At 56.5% G+C, this 15,549-nt stretch overlaps 1 protein-coding gene across 2 annotated transcripts in view; it reads right to left on the minus strand.

Annotated features, from left to right (window-relative positions):
- Positions 1 to 15,549, minus strand: part of PLXND1 (plexin D1) — a 60,032-nt gene that overhangs the window by 25,138 nt on the left and 19,345 nt on the right. For both annotated transcript variants that reach the window (XM_060631835.3, XM_060631834.3), the window contains exons 2-10: positions 14,906 to 15,082; positions 12,101 to 12,232; positions 11,742 to 11,842; positions 11,522 to 11,651; positions 9,865 to 10,042; positions 9,610 to 9,718; positions 9,056 to 9,158; positions 2,780 to 2,881; positions 223 to 312 (exon numbers count right to left, since the gene is read on the minus strand). In XM_060631835.3, coding sequence (XP_060487818.2) covers positions 223 to 312; positions 2,780 to 2,881; positions 9,056 to 9,158; positions 9,610 to 9,718; positions 9,865 to 10,042; positions 11,522 to 11,651; positions 11,742 to 11,842; positions 12,101 to 12,232; positions 14,906 to 15,082 — 1,122 coding nt within the window. The remainder of the gene's footprint in view (positions 1 to 222; positions 313 to 2,779; positions 2,882 to 9,055; positions 9,159 to 9,609; positions 9,719 to 9,864; positions 10,043 to 11,521; positions 11,652 to 11,741; positions 11,843 to 12,100; positions 12,233 to 14,905; positions 15,083 to 15,549) is intronic.

Below are 15,549 nucleotides of genomic sequence, written 5' to 3' on the forward strand. Positions count from 1 at the left end.
AAAGGACAAGAAAGAGCATGAGGGGTGTGAGTGGTGTCTAGGTCTCTGCTGGGGGGAGGGGATGCATGTCATGGAGACAGAAGAGGGCAGGGCTGTTGAGGATAAGGGAATCAAAAGGAGGAGGGGGATAAGGTGGGAAGGAAGGAGTATAGCGTCTGGACTTATGCAGGCCTTCCTGCCGCACCCCCCCCCCCGCCCCGCCCCCCGAGCCACACCACTTACCACCACTTGGTTGCAGTGTACAGTAGATTCATTCACCCATACGGCTTCAAAGATCTCCTCCGGCCCAAAGCTACATTCTAGGGCTGCACCCTAGGAGAAATGGGGTTGCTGAGGAGAGGCAGATCAGCACCCACTGCTCTCTAACTCCAACTCGTCGTGGGCTGCTGCCCAGAGGAGTGGGCTGAGCACTTTTATCAGGCCCCTACCCCTCCAGAATGTCCTTCCTGGCCTTCAGGTCCAATGATGGAAGGAGGGAGGCAAGGAGTACATGAACACCTGGAACCTGTTGCTCCCCATGAGACTAAAAGCTTCACCAATATCTCCCGATGGCCTAAACCAACAGCCTTTTACTCGGCTCATAAAAATCCAATTCTTTAGCATGACTGCCATTCAAGGTTCATCCCAGTGAGACTCCACCTGTTCTTTGAATCTTACTACCCCCACCTCTGTCCCCCAAGGCCGATGCCCCAGCCACAGCAGGACACTCTTGGACATGGCACAGGCTGCCCTGCCCCTGGGCCTTTGTCCAGGCTGTTCCTCCTACCCAAACAACTTGTCTCCCCTTTAGCCACCCAGCAAAACACAACACAGCCTCAGCATCCAGCTCAAATTGTCATGTTCCAAAGACTTCCCAGAGCCCCCTTAAATCAGGTGGGTGCCCCTCATTTGATTATTCATTCATTCATTTAGCAATGAATATTTGGGTGCATGTTAGGGGCTCTAGGAGGCTCCTAAAGCCTGCCCGCACCCTGTATGTTGAGGACCACCCTTATCTCCCTGCCCAAGCTCTTTTTACACTGGTCTTGCCACCCACTGGGAAGGGTTAGGGTTGGGTCTCAGCCCCTGTGACACCTCCAAGGGCAGTGGGTGGCAATAAAAGACCTCAGGTTCCATCCGTTTGAATCCTACCTTCTGCCTTTCCTAGCTGTGCAACTCTGTGCAAGTGGCTCTCCTTTCTGAGCCTTGGTTTCCTAAATTTTGCAATGGAAACACACATTCCTACTCTGCAGGGTTGCTGGGGAAACTGGAGATCATGTATCTTTAGTGGGTTGCACACTGTGGGTGACTAATATATGCTGGCTGTTAGTATGCAGGAGGTGCTCAGTAAATGTTTGTTGACTTAAGTACACAGGCCCCAACTCCCCAGTCTTATCTTGCCCAGCACAGGCCTCCAGGGAACAGTGTCAATAAATATTTGCTGACTGAACAAACTCAGGTTTCATGTGTATTAGTCCAGCCTCGTGGCAGGACTTCCTGTTTATGTCCCTGTTGTTAGCACATGTGACACCCTGAGGAGAAAGCAGGTCAGCACACCCCTCCCCTCTGGCCTACCCCCTCTCCCGCTTCACTCTGAAGCTAACAGAGGAAGGTGGCTATTGACAGGGCTACAAGCACATTTGCCCATGCTGAGCCAGGAGGTGGGTCAGCTCAGGCTTCAGCCACTCAGCATAGCAGGCCCAGCCTGTCCTGAGGCTCCCCAGAGTACAGGCTCAGCAAACAGGAAGGGGGCTCTGCCCCTTCCTGCCCTTAGTGTTCTAGAAGCAGGTCGAGGGCCAGGATCACTGAGGCACACTGGGGGCAGACACATGCCTCCTGGTTACGGGACCCGAACCCAGGGCTTGGGCCTCCCCGCGCCAGGCTCCTGTAGCCCCAGGGAGCAGCACCGCCCTCCATACCAGACCAGGCCCCTTCATACTCCTGAGGCTCTGTTCCAACCACTGCAGGAGGGAGTCTGAGGGCTGAGGGCACTGCCCGCACAGAGCTCCAGCCCCAGCCACAAGGCTGCCTGACACATCCCAGATGCCTGGCACGTGGCCCCCACGTGCGACAGCTGTCACAGGCCTTCGTTCCCCCTTGGAAGCAACAGATGGCGAGTCCCTAGGAGCTGGGGAGGGGGATGGCTGGCACACTTCCAGAACTCGTCAACGCTTCCCACCAAGATGCTCTTCCAGGAGGGACCCAGAAAGGAGCTGAATCTCCTCCTCCCCATGCGTGGGTGCAGAGGTGACGGCAGATTGTAGGGAAGAGCACTCTCTCAGAGGAGTCCAGTGCTAGGGTACAAGTCAAGCCCTACGTCGTGTACCTAGAGTCATCTACTTCTCCTTTCTGGATCTCATTTTTCCCATCTGGATAATGGGGAATAGGGCAGCACAGGGGTTCTCTGGACATTCTTCAGGTAAGACATGTCAGCCATGAACTGAGGAAGTGTGTGCAGAATTACAAGTCAGCCTAGGGGGTGGGGCCGGCAGGACATGGACAGTGCCCAACCATGGGCTGCAGCCCAGCTCTGCCAGGAGAGCTTTACAGGGTAGGGGAGTCTGGGGGTGCTGGCCAGGGTTTCCCTCAGGAGCTGTTAGCAGCTTGCTGTCCCTTGGGCTGGGCCCTCCCCATCCACTTCCCCTTCCTTTAACCCCCTACAAACACAGTGGGGCTTTCTCAAACAGAATCTGGAAACTCAGAGAAACAAAACCAAGGTGTGGGTGGAGGGACCAGAGCATGGGTCCTCATCCAGAACAGCATTCTCCTGCCCCCACCCCCAGGCCTGGCCTCCACCTACCTGGAAGGCAGCATTGGCTAGATGCACGGGGATGCTCTGTAAGCTGCCTGTGGGCATGGGTGCCAGGCGTGAGGGCAGGATCTGGGGGCAGTCCTGAGGGCTCTGCAGTCAAAACACAACGAGGTAAGGGTGATGAGGGAGCATTTCAGAAGAGACAGGATTCACGGCCATGCCAGCCAGCCTAGTGTTGCAGCCTGCCTCCCCAGGGAAGTACTTGCCAGCCTGCACAGTGAGGAAACACCAGTAATAAAATCACAGCAGCCGCCACCACCGAGGGCAATGTGCCCAGTGCCTCCCACACACCGTCTCTTTTGACCCTCATGACAAGCCTACAGGCAGGCTTTATCGGCCCCATTTTATAGATGGTGAAACGGAGGTACACCGCGATGATGTAACCTGCCCAGCGAAGGAACCAGTCCCGCCATGGCTGTTCCAGGGCATACTTTGCAGAGGAGGTCAAGGAGGCTGGGGTTGAGGGCTGGCCCCCCTCCCCATCTCTGGGCCTCATCTTTCCCAGGTATAAAATGAGGGGCTGCACCCATTCTCTGAGACCACGCCCAGCTCCGAAATGCGGTTTCCAGGATGACACATGTTAAATGATTCAGAAAAAGAACTCCAAATTTCTGAACAGCCCACGGGAAACAGGCTATGAGGACCCTGGTGTCCCGAGGCTCCACACCCCTCCCCACTTCTGCAGGTGAGAGTCCCAGCCTCTGGGCAGAGGCGCCAGCCCCCCAGGAGTCCCAGGCAGGCCTGGGCATCAGCATTCTCACATTGGCAGTACAGCCACGGAGGCCTGGTGGAGCAGGGGCCACTTCGAAAAAGGAAAGAAGTTAGGCGCGCCAGGTGGCTCATTTGGTTGAGTGTCTGACTTTGACCCAGGTCATGATCTCACGGGTCGGTTCATGAGTTTGAGCCCCACACTGGGCTCACTGCTGTCAGCAAAGAGCCCACCTCGGATCCTCTGTCCCCCTCTCTCTGCCCCTGTCTCACACTCTCTCTCTCAAAAATAAATAAACATTGAAAAAAAAAAAAAAAGGAAAGAAGTTAGGGGTGCCTGGGTGGCTCAGTCAGCTGAGCGTCCAACTTTGGCTAAGGTTATGATCTCATGGCTCGTGAGTTTGAGCTCACATCAGGCTCTCTGCTCTCTGCTTCAGATCCTTTCCCACCCCCCACCCCGTGCCCCTCCCCGGCTCATGCTATCATGCTAGCACCCACTCTCTCTCTCTCTCAAAAATAAATAAACATTTAAATTTAAAAAAGGAAAAAAGTTAGGGAGGGAGGGCAGGCAAGAGCTGGAGGTTCAGAAACATGGCGATGTACCTGCGGTCAGAGGGCAGAGCTGGTCTGTGAACTCCCACTGTCTGACTCCCAGGCCAGAAACAGACACCAGGGAGCAGGGCTGTGCCCACCATGCCACCTAGTGACCTCTCTGAGCTTACAAGTCTGGAGCCCCCACCCTGCACTGTTGTTCAGACCTGAGGGCCCCACTGGGCCATGTTCTGCCTCCTCACACTCTGAGCCTGACCTGCTGAGACCCTGAGAGAAGGGGAGATTGGGACCCTGCAGCCGCCACACCATACCGAGGGCTGACCATCCCAGCCTAGAGGTCTGGCTGGGAACACAATGATCCGTGTGTGTCCACCTTGAGGCCAGCCAGCCAGGGCAAAGGCCTCTGAGGATAGAACTTGGAGGCCTCCCTGGGTCTTTTCTCCTTACTGCTAATCAGACAGGGAGCTCCCTGAGGGGAACCCTGGGGGGCTCGGCATAACACTGGACCCTGAGGAGATGCCAGTAACAATAAATGATGACCATGCCAACATCAGAGATAGTCACCAGCTCGCACAGCCCTCACTGTGCTCCTGGACAGTTCTAAGCACACCACACCGTATTAATTCACCAAATCCGAACTCCCAACAATCCTCTGAGTTAAGTATAATCATTACACCCATTTTACAGACTAGGAAATCGGGGCACAGAGAAGCAGAGCAGTTTGCCCAAGATGGAACTGGCAGCACAAGAGGCCTCTAGTTGTCCAGACTGTTTGCCGACCACCAGGCCAGAAACCTTGCCTAGACTGGTCCATTTCCCGGGGAGCAGGGCCTGGTGCGGATCACAGAGGCCTCAGCCAGAGAAGCAACATGGCTAGGCCCGGGTGAGGCCTCCTGAGCTGACCGTCCTGCGGGGCTGGGAGGGAGGAGCTTGTGTCCAGCTCAGGGTGAGCCCACACAAGCCTCTGGCCTCTGGGCTGCCATCTTCCGCAGTCTCATGTGTAAACCCCATGGAATTTCAGGGAATGGAACCCACATGTTTGCAATCAGTTTTCATGGCTGCTGCCAGCTCTGCCTTGCAGCTGGCCGGGGGCTCTGTGGCTCTGTCTTCCCAGCTCCACCCCACCAATGGGTAAGTAGCTGACAGGAGGGGCTGTGGGGTGAGGGTCAGAGCAGGAGTTTCCACGTGAGCCCCCCCCCCCCCAAGGAAATGACGTGGAAGCATCCCTGAGGGTCCCCCCACCCCCATTCTCCTTAATCCCTATCTATGATCCCATGGCTTTGGATGCTTATACCCGTTCTATAGAGTGGGCCAAGGCTAAGAGTCCTGGCACACCTTTTCCCTCCTTTGGTACCTCCCCCCAGAACTGGCTAACCCTCCACGGGGCCAGCTGGTATGTCTGCTGCTGGCCTCCAGCCCCCACCATCTGCCTCCAAGTCTGGCCTGGCCTTTGGGGAACTTCCCCCACAGGCCTGTGGTTTGGGAAGACTGACTCTACTCCCTAGCCCCAGGGATAGGCTGGTGTCCCAGGCCTGCCCTGGACTCAGCAATTGGTTCAGGGAGTGTACGTGACCCTAGTGCAGCCAGCAAAAGTCAACTCTGGGACTTCCATAGAACCAATAAGAAAGAGAAGCTCTTCTTATGTTCTGAGGCTGCCAGGAAATCAGGAGCCTGCCTGGAGTTGCTGAGGTCAACTTGCTACCAAGGGGGGAGGGCTGACAGAGCATGAAGCCCAACCAGAGGGGCAGGGAGCCCTGAAAACATGGTCGGAACTCCTGGATCCAGCTGCACCTGAAGGTGATGCCACCACCCCTCTCCCCACCCTGGCCCCCCGCCCCAGATTTCACACTCATAGGAGTCAATTAATTCTGTTGCGGCCAAGGCTAGTTTGAACTAGGGTTTCCCCCAGTGCAACCAAAGGATGGGGCCTCCCTGTCCCATCTAAGCCAAGCCATTGACACCTTGGAAGGAGGCTGAGTGGCTTCTCCCCTTTGCTGGAGTGCAGCACAGGGCAGAGCCTGCAGGTTCAGGAAACCACGGCCAATCGACCACACTCCAGGCAGAGGAATAAGGACAGCTGCTGAGTCAGCAGTGCCAAAAGCCACAATCAACCCGGACAGGAGCCCAGTGGGTGCTGGTTCACAGAGGACCTCACCTGTACCCACACTGGGACTCACAGACTCTCTCATTGTCTCTCCCACATTCAAGGGTCAAGAACTGATGTCCCAATCCAGCATGGCTGGCCCAGACCCTAAACCCATCTCGCCCGGTCCTTTTTTCCGTTCTGCACCCTCACAGCCCCCTAAACTGCCCCTTGTTCCTACCAAATCACTCTCCCCACTGGCTCCGAATGAAGTCCAATTTCATGGTGGCATCCACGCCAGGCTCCCCAGGAAGGGGGCCTACTGTCCTATCTCTCCTCCCCTCCTCTAAAACACCGCACCCTCTTCCTGGCACCCTCCACTCCTCCACATCCTCCTTCTGCACTAGGGAAGTGCAGGAGACTCCCTAGTGACAGGACACTCAGCCCCTAGCACCTCCCCAGGGACACCTCCCTGGCCTAACCCAAGTCCTACTGTCTCCTCCCAGCTCTCGAGGGGTGCAGGCTGATGTGCAAACTCCCCTGTCCACCACCTGACCAGAAACATGTCACCTGCAGGGCTAACAGAGACATAAATAAATGCCACCTTAAGTATCAGTCAGAGACTTCTGCAGGCCTGTGGAGAGGGCTGCCTCTTCTCTTGCTAGATTACCATAGTCCTCTAAGAGACCCTCTCTGGGGCTCCGATCCCAGTTCCTGCTAGATTACCACAATCCTCTAAGACAGACCCTCTCTGGGCCTACCGCTCCAGCTCCTGGCCCCCAGAGCTGCAGACCTGGGGGGAGATGGTTTATGGGGTGCTGCCCCAGAAACACCTCTAGACTGGTGAGCTCCTATGCATCTGTCAGGACCCTGCACAAAAGTCTCCCTCTGCTCCCTGGCCCACCCAGCAAAGTAGCCACCCGCTCCTGAGAAGGATAGTGGCCTTTTAATGGGTACCTACTATGTGCCACATATGGAGTTGGTGCCTCATAGGTGCAATTCAAGACTCCCAGCACAGCAAAGTAAGGCCATTTTATAGGAGTAAAATGTACAATTACACAGTAAGTAAAATAGGAGATGGGGAAACAGGCACAGAGAGGTTCAGGAGCTTGACCAGGATCACACAGCCACAACTCACACCTCAGGCCCTTGGCTCATAATGGGGAGGGCAGAACTATGTCTAACTGGGTTCTTTCCCAGTGCCTGCTACAGACCCAGTCATACAAAGGGTGCCCAATAAATGCTGGATAACCGTGTTGAGCCTGTGGGTCCTCCTCAACAGCCATCAGGCTGCCAGCACGAATGCTTCATGTTCACATTTATTGAGCCCCTCTGTGTACCCAGCCCTGGGCCTGGGGCTAGAAGATGTGGACCCTAAAAAAGAGCAGGACTCCTGCTTGGCCCGGACTCCAACACAGGGGCCCGGGGGCCTCCTCTATGGTTTGGCCACACAGACTCCACTGGATCTCTCTCCCAGGGCCAGAAGCCCCACATTATTGTCTCGGTTCTTTGAGGTAAGCTCCTGGATGACCCTTCTTCAAAGCAGTTCAGAGGCTTAGGCAGGAGGTGCAGAGACCAGAGGCTTCCAGGTGTGGGCCATGGAGCCCCTCCTTAGCATCTGAACACTGATCTGTACCTGCTTGGAGGGTTCCTGATGAGATTCTCTGAGCCCAGAGCCAAGAGGCTGGGGGTTCAGATGCTCTGGGGACTGGGGCCGCTTCCCTGGGACACATGCTAGGAAGCAGTGCGCCCAGGACCCTATTTGCTACCTCAGTTGTCCCATCTGGAAAGTGGGCGGGAGCATCTCCTTCCTGGGGAGAGGAGCCTCAGGCAGGGACTCAGTGCCTCACCCTGACCCCTCACAGCCCTGATACAAGACAGAGGCTCCAGCAGCCAGGTCTGAGAGGGTCTCAGAACCTCGACACCCTCTCCCACCCCAGTGTAGCTCACCTGGCTGAGCATCACTGCCCCAGCCAAAGCCTCATTTGGTCATCCCTGGTAAGGCTAGGATGGCCTTAGAAGCTTTTGGGGCAATGGCAGAAGGCCACCCTGCAAGTGAACACACGGCAGAAACCAACCAGGCGCAAGGTATGTGGCATTTCCATTTGTACTTCTCCCCGTCCGCCAACTCTCCCCACCACGCCCACCCTGGTGTAATTGATTCAATCCAGCCATCCCACAGCACCAGGGAGGGCCTGGATCCTGGCCAGCGGAGAATCAGCCTGTAGAGCTCACGGGACCAGCATAAGCAACAGGACCTGGGAGCGTGTGGCTCCTGAGACCAGCTCACCTTCTCTGCTCAGGGACAGCCATGGCATCACCTGCTCCAGGGTCCCCAGCACCCATGGGGAGACCAAGCCAGGGGCCTTTCAGCCCACCTCCTGATCTCGGGAAGGAAGGAGAACATGGGCGCCAAGCCAGAGGGGCTTAGATTCAAGGTCCCAGTCTGGTATTTCCTGGCCTCAGGGACAACTGCCCTGAGCCCGCAGCGTTGTTGAAAATGTTACAGGTAAAATTTCAAACTAGCCAGTACTGACACGGTGTGTAGAAAGGAGCCCTCCTACTGCAGGTGGGAGTTAAAACTGGCTCAGGCTTTCTGGAGGCAGTTGAGTCAAAGATGTAAAAATGTGGCCACGCTTTGACCCCAATATGCCATTTCTAGGAGTTCATCTCCAGGGAATAATCAAGGACGCACGCCATGCCCTGTCTATATCAGAACACAAAAAAGAAATGGGAAGTGATCGGTACATCCAACAACAGGGGATTGGTTAAATGTGCTGTTATGTGATGAGCCCAGCACAGCTGTTAAATCTGGTGCCAGGAAGAAAATTTAATGATGTGGAAATGTTTTCAACATATTAAAAAAAAAAAAAAAAAAGTAATGAAACAGGCAGAGGGCATTCCACCCAGGCCTAACTTACCATGGGATTCGGTGAGGCCTCACACCGTGACTGGTTGGAGACACAGGCATGCTGCTGGGTGCACCAGAAACAAGGCCACTGTGCTGACAGGCAGCTGGTGCAGCTGGGAGACAAGGAGCGTTTCAGACACTCAGATCCCCACCCCTCATTTCACCCCTGCCCCCAGGAACTGGGACCTAAGAGGCAGATCCCGGCCCTGGGGAGAAAGGTCTTCCTTCACCACCATCATCATCAGAAGGTGGGGCACTTTGAAGATACTGAGCTCCCTGCTACGAGAGGCATGCAAGGAGGATATAGACCTAAAGCAGGGCCTTTAGGAGACTAAATTAAGGGTAATCAAAGCACTTCTCTCTGCCCCTGCAGCTTGAATGCCCACAGAAGCCAGGTTAGGGTGATAAGAGTTTGCTGCACATAAATGAGCCAGAAAATGAACAAGCGAGGGCCTATCTGCCTCTAGCACACCACTGTTTTTCTTCCAAGGGCCTTCCTGAGAGCAGAGACCCTTCCCTGTTCCTCCTCCCACCACCCAGAGGCAAGCACCCTGACCCACTCACGCTGTGTGTGGATACACTTGTCCAATGCGGCTGCAGTTGTAGATGGTGAAATTGGCCCTGACGATATTCCGCCCGTTGACCCTCACAGACATCTCAACAATCACGTGATCTAGAATGGACCAGGGGAACCAGGGAGAGAAGGACAAAAGGGAGTCTCCCCTGACCTCGGAGGCTGTGATATCAGGACCCCCATGCCTGACATTCCATTACACCCCTTCAGGGCTGTACTCACAGCCCAGTGAGTGCAGTGCTTACCCTGGTGGGGCAGGAAGGGCGGGAACTGGTCCCTTGGCAGGAGGTTGCAGTAGGCGATCTGGTGGCCAAAGGCAGGGCCCGGGACCCGGGCCACAGTGCGGATGTTGTTCCCATAGTCACAGGCCATCTCCATGCCGCTGAGGCTGGGCAGGCTGCCCGAGATCTGCAGGATCATGCCCTGGGGGCCAGGGACCCTCAGCTTGGAGAGTGGGGAGCAGGCCTTTCCCCTCGGGGCCCAGCCCCCACTCTAGCAACCCTGGGAGAAGGGGTGACAGGTGGCCAGGACTCCAGGCCAGAGGGCTATATCCTACATGGGGCTCACTAGGCCTCAGTTTCCTCATCTGCAAAATGAAAATGACCATCTTACAGTAGTCAAGGAGGCTTTGAGTCATCTGGTCCCTGGGACTTCTCTGACCTCATCTCCTAATATTCTCTCAAATCTACCAATCTGTTCTCACCTCAGGGCCTCTGCACTGGCAGTTCCCTTGGCCCAGAACACTCTTCCCAGATACCCACCTAACTCACCTACTTCATATCTTTGCTCAAATGTAACATCTGCACCACGGGCCTAGCTCCAGCCTCATCTAAAATGTCGATACTCCGCCACTCATTCCCCACCCCTCTCTCTCTTCTGCGCCCTTTTCCCCACAGTACTTTTCACCATCTTGCCATCCTATCTTGCGCGTTCTCTCGCTCCACAAGCATGTCAGCTGCTCAAGGACCAGGGCTTTTTCTGTCTTGTTCATTGCTGTGTCCCCAGAGTCTAGAACTGCTGTTAGCACATAGTAGGTGCTCAATGATCTATGTGATGAACGAATAAATGAATGGATGGATGGACAAACCTGTGCCTGGTCTGCTTGTGAACATAAAACATGTGAAGGGCTCTGTGATACATAATCATGCGAAGTGGGTGCAGAGGAGTCCCAGACCCCATCTGGCCCATTAGAACCACCATCTCCCCCCTGTTGATAGGTGAGGATAGCCAGCCATAGGGAGGTCACTGAGGGCAGGGCTGAGTGGGGCCCAGGCCTGCCTGTCCCTCAGCCCTCCCCAGACTGCCTGCTATGGGTGGGGAGGGGGCTGTGGCAGCTCCAGGCCTTCCTGAGCTCAGGCGAGGCAGGGAGTCCCTGCCTCCACACTGCAGATTCATCTGATCTGTTTCTGAGCACAAGAAATAGCAGCCTGGCACTTGGTGGTCCCTCTGACCCCTACCTGTACCGGGCCCGGGAAGAGGCAGGGGGTTGGGCACTGACTCTCCTTGTATCCCCCAACTTGCTCCCTCCCTCTTGAGACTCTGGAGCCTGCCTCTGTTGAGTTCAAATCCCAGCTCTGCTCCTCCCTAGCTGTATGACCATGAGCAAGTCACTTTACCTCTCGGTGCCTCAGTTTCCTCCTCTGAAAAACGGGGATGTTAAGAGCATCCACTTCATAGAGTTGTATGAGGACCAACACAGGTGGACATCACGCACACGGCGAGTGTGGGCACTCAGTAAGTGCTCAGTAAAGCCCAGTCATTCTCATTCCTTGCCTCCAGGTCCCAGGGGCACTGGGGGCAGGAGTCTCTACCTCTCAGGGCTTGGGGGCCAGGTGAAGGGCAGCTCCCCACCCTGTGTCCCCTCCCCACCCCGAGCCGAATCCCAGCTCCCCCGGGACTCACTGGATACTCCTGGTGCACGTCGATCTCTGCAGGCAGGACAGTCATGGCGGGACAGCGGCTGGGGCCCTCGCTGGCACTGGTCCAGAAATGCTGCTGGCTGTAGTTGGCGCAGTCCTGCTGCAGGGTGCACCTGGTGCGGCATGGCACAGATCAGGACCCTGGCGGGCCCCTGGCCCCACTGCAGCTGCCCACACCCAGCCTCTGCCCCCGGGAGCCTCACCGTGTCTCCAGGGCACACCAGCCACAGTAGGCGTCGGCTGCACCCACGCAGTCCCCGCAGGTGGCGTGCACAGCACAGGCGGCGACTCTCACCCTGGCCATCTAGAGGCAGAGGGGAGGGCCCAGCTCAGCGGGGCTGCTGGCCTCTGCCCGGGGAATCGGCAGTGGCGAGGGCCACGAGAGGCCGGGGAAATTGAGGCTCGATGCTTCAACAGGGGAAATTAGGGGAAACAGGGCTTCCCTGCAAAGGTGATGTGTACAAGGGGAAGGCGTGGGAAGGGAAGGTGCCCCCGGTGGGAGGCAGAGAGGAAGAAAGCCCACGTGTCCTGGGACCCCGTCAGGCCAGGGCTCTGGCCTTACCTGATGGGACGTCATCAGATAAAGGTAACCAGGGTCTGCTGGGTCGAACTGCATGACGTGGTGCACAGGCTCCCCGTAGGCCACCGTCACCACCCGCCTGCTCACCACCTGCATGCTCTCGTTCAGGTTGATCTGTGGGGGTGGGGCGTGGCCGTCAGGGTGATGGGGCACTGGGAGGGTGCCCACGGCAGGGGATATGCCCCTGGAGGTGGGGACCTGACTCAGGCTTGGGGTCTCAGCCTCATCTTCTTGCAGACCTTCTAGGACTGGTAGGAAATCACAGACATATAAGGGGGGCAGTAGCTTTGGCCTCTCCACCTTTGCCTCTGGTATGGCCCCACCAGGAACTCCCTCCCTGACTGATCTTCTCCATCACATCCCGCCCTCGGAATACATGCAGACCTTACACTTTATAAAAGATTCTCTGGGCAGCTGTCTGGCATCATGCCTAAGAGCAGGGATGTGTGTTTGAATTCCAGCTTTGACATTTACGTGCTGTACAAACGTACAGGTTGTCACTTCCCCTCTGGGAGCCTCGGCTTCCTGACCTACTAGGACTAATGACGGCACCTGCCCCTCGGGACGGTGGTAAGCACAGATGGAGAAGATGCCTGCGAAGTGCTGATGGGGCCACACTTCTCATGCCTCCCCTCTTGTGCCCATTTCACAGATGAGGAGATGGAGGCCCAGAGAGGCTACAGACTTGGTGAGAGTCATAAAATGAAGACACTTCAGGGTCACAGTGCAAGCCCAGGCCTATCTGACCCCACAGTCCAAGGATGAGGCTAGAGGGTGGGGTCCAAGGTCCTGGCAGGAGGAAGACCAGGACCAGCTGAGGCCTGGAAGCTTCTCTGGCTCTGAGAGACCCTCTGCATGTCCTCCTGAGGACAGACAATGTCCACAAGAGCCCCATCAAACTTTGTTCTTTTTCAGCTGGCCCCTCACACTTCCAACACATTGCTTTGTCTAAGGCCCTGCCAGGCCCTGACTTGGGACCAGTAGTTTAGATGCCTCCCTGGGCCTCCTACTGCCTGGCCTTCTCTGTAGGCTCCAAACCTTTGGTAGCTCCTGCCTGCTTATGGAATAAACTTGTTCTGGTATTGAAGGCCCCAACAACCAACCCCAATTTACTCCGCCAGGCTCATTTCTACCCATTCAACCCAACACAAGCATTCCAGCCTGTAGGCCTTTATCCACGCTGTGCTCCCTGCTGGAGTATTTCTCTTCCTCTACTTTCAGCCAGGATCTGTCCCCCCAGGGCCTCTTCTGGAAGAGTTTCTCAAATGCCCTCCACACACCAAATTAAAATTACTCTCTTCCCAGGCTCCCACAGGCTCTGTTCCAGCCCAAGACATCACCTGTCCCAGGTGACCTCTGGGTAGGGTCTGCCCAGGCAGCCTGGCCCCTGCTCAGTCTCCGACCTGCTCCTGCCCTTGCCCCAGGCACCCGGCAGGCACTTGGTTTATTTCCACTCCTTCAAACGTCTATTGAGCACCTACTGTGCTCCAGAGCCTGGGCTAGATGCTATGATCTAAGCCCCGAGCAGGGAAGGGCTGGTGGGAGAAGGTGGTGCCCAGCGCAGGGTGGTGGGTAAAGAGGCCTGGGTCAAGGGGTCATGTGGGTTCCTGGTCAGCTGGCCCAGGGGCAGCTGTGTGACTTCGGGGCAGTCGTTTCCCCTCTTGGAGGTTTAGCGTCCTCACCTGGGAAATGGGGATCCTGGCACTACCTGCTTCACAGGGGACAGCAGACTCTGACCACAGTCTGGGATGGTCCGACTCATTTCCCTCATGACAGATGAGGAAACTGAGGCTCAGGGTGAGAAGCAGCCACCCCCAGGTCACACAGCTGGGACCAGCAGAGCCAGGATCCAAATCCAAGTATCTGACCCCAAAACATGAGTCTCACTGTCTAAGGACACTCACTGGGACTTCAAAGGCTGAGAAGGATGCCCACCCCACCCCATTCCCTCCCTGCTCCCACACCTGCACCTTTCACCACTGCTAGCGGGCCAGTTAAGGTCCCGGGGCCAGGCGGCCAGGGCTCCAATCCCCAGCCTACCCCTTGGCCCGTGGCATCCGCCTGGGCAGCTGAGGGAATTGAGTTATCAGATCTGAGTCAATTAGGCCAGGGCCTGGCACACACTGGAGCTGTGCCAGGCAGCTGACTTTCCCAATAGGCAGAGGGTGGGAGGTGGCTGGGAGGAAGCCGGCCCAGGCCCTGGAAAGCCCTTCCTACCCCATGGTGGGGAAAGTAGGTGCCTCTCATCCTTTCCAGCTCCAGGAGTGTTGGGGCCAGGCATCATCACCTCCAGAAACCAGTCATCTTGGTCGGGGAGATCTTCCGAGGGCAGCCAGCCAGGTGGGGGAGGGAATGGCAATGAGAGCCCCCACTTGCCAGGCTGTGGCCTTCACCCGTCAAAGCCTAACAGCAGTCTCAAAAGCCAGGGAAACTGAGGCCCAGAGAGAGAAAGTGCATTGCCCAAGGTCAAGTAGCCAGCAAGCGGCAGAGCCTAGAGACTTGAACTCAGATCCCTCTGCTTCAAAGCCCAAGTCCTAGAGACCAGAGGGAAGGGCCCTCTCTCAGGCCTGGTTTCCCTCTTCTGCAGGACAAGGCAATTTGTTATGAGCAAGAGTAGAAGAAACAGATGTGAAAAATGCTTTGTAAACTGTAAGGTGCCAGGCAAACCAGAGAAAATGAAGGCCAGTATTAGACCTGTAGTGTCCCCTGTGCAGCCTACCCAGGCTCCCCCTCCCCCCACACCCTCCACCTCCCTCAGACTCCCCAGCCCTGACCCCCCAGCCCTACCTTGAGCAGCCGCCCACTGACTGTGCCCAGGAAGACCACTGTGTAGTTGCTGACACTGGCCACGGCCACAGAGGAGAGGCCCGGGGCTCGGAACACAGGCGTGGCCTTCAAGGGCTGCAGGATGGACAGTGGGTGCTGCAGGTGTGCAGCCCCACAGTCCAGTTGCTCCGGCTGCAGCTGGAAGAGAAGCAGTATGTCACACCTTGGCTCTAGAAACTTCTTTGGCTCCATGCCCACACTGTATGTCAGACCTCAGCATCAGAGCTTTAAAATCACGCTGCCGTTTTACACGCCCTGCTCTGGGCTGGGGCCCAAGCATAAGCAGGACCCTATCCCTGATCGCAGACGGACCCCTGACCTCAGCTTCAGTCCCAGAGCTGCCCCGGAGACATGACATTTCAGGCAGTAAGAACCACATAGGAAAAGTTATGGGACGGAGGCAAGAAGAGCCGGCAACGGGGCAAGGTCAGGAGGCCGGGAAGGTGAGGACAGGGTGAGGCCTGCACACCCTCATGACCTTGGAGCTGCCCCTCCTGACGGGTCACAGCGGGCAGAGCAGAGGAGCCCACACCAGACCATCCTCTGCTTCAACTTACCTGCTGATACCCAAGAGGTATCCCTCCTGCCTTGGCTGGGTCTCGACA

Source organism: Panthera onca, chromosome A2 (genome assembly GCF_046562875.1).
Source record: "Panthera onca isolate mPanOnc1 chromosome A2, mPanOnc1 haplotype 2, whole genome shotgun sequence".
NCBI classification, from domain to species: domain Eukaryota; kingdom Metazoa; phylum Chordata; class Mammalia; order Carnivora; family Felidae; genus Panthera; species Panthera onca.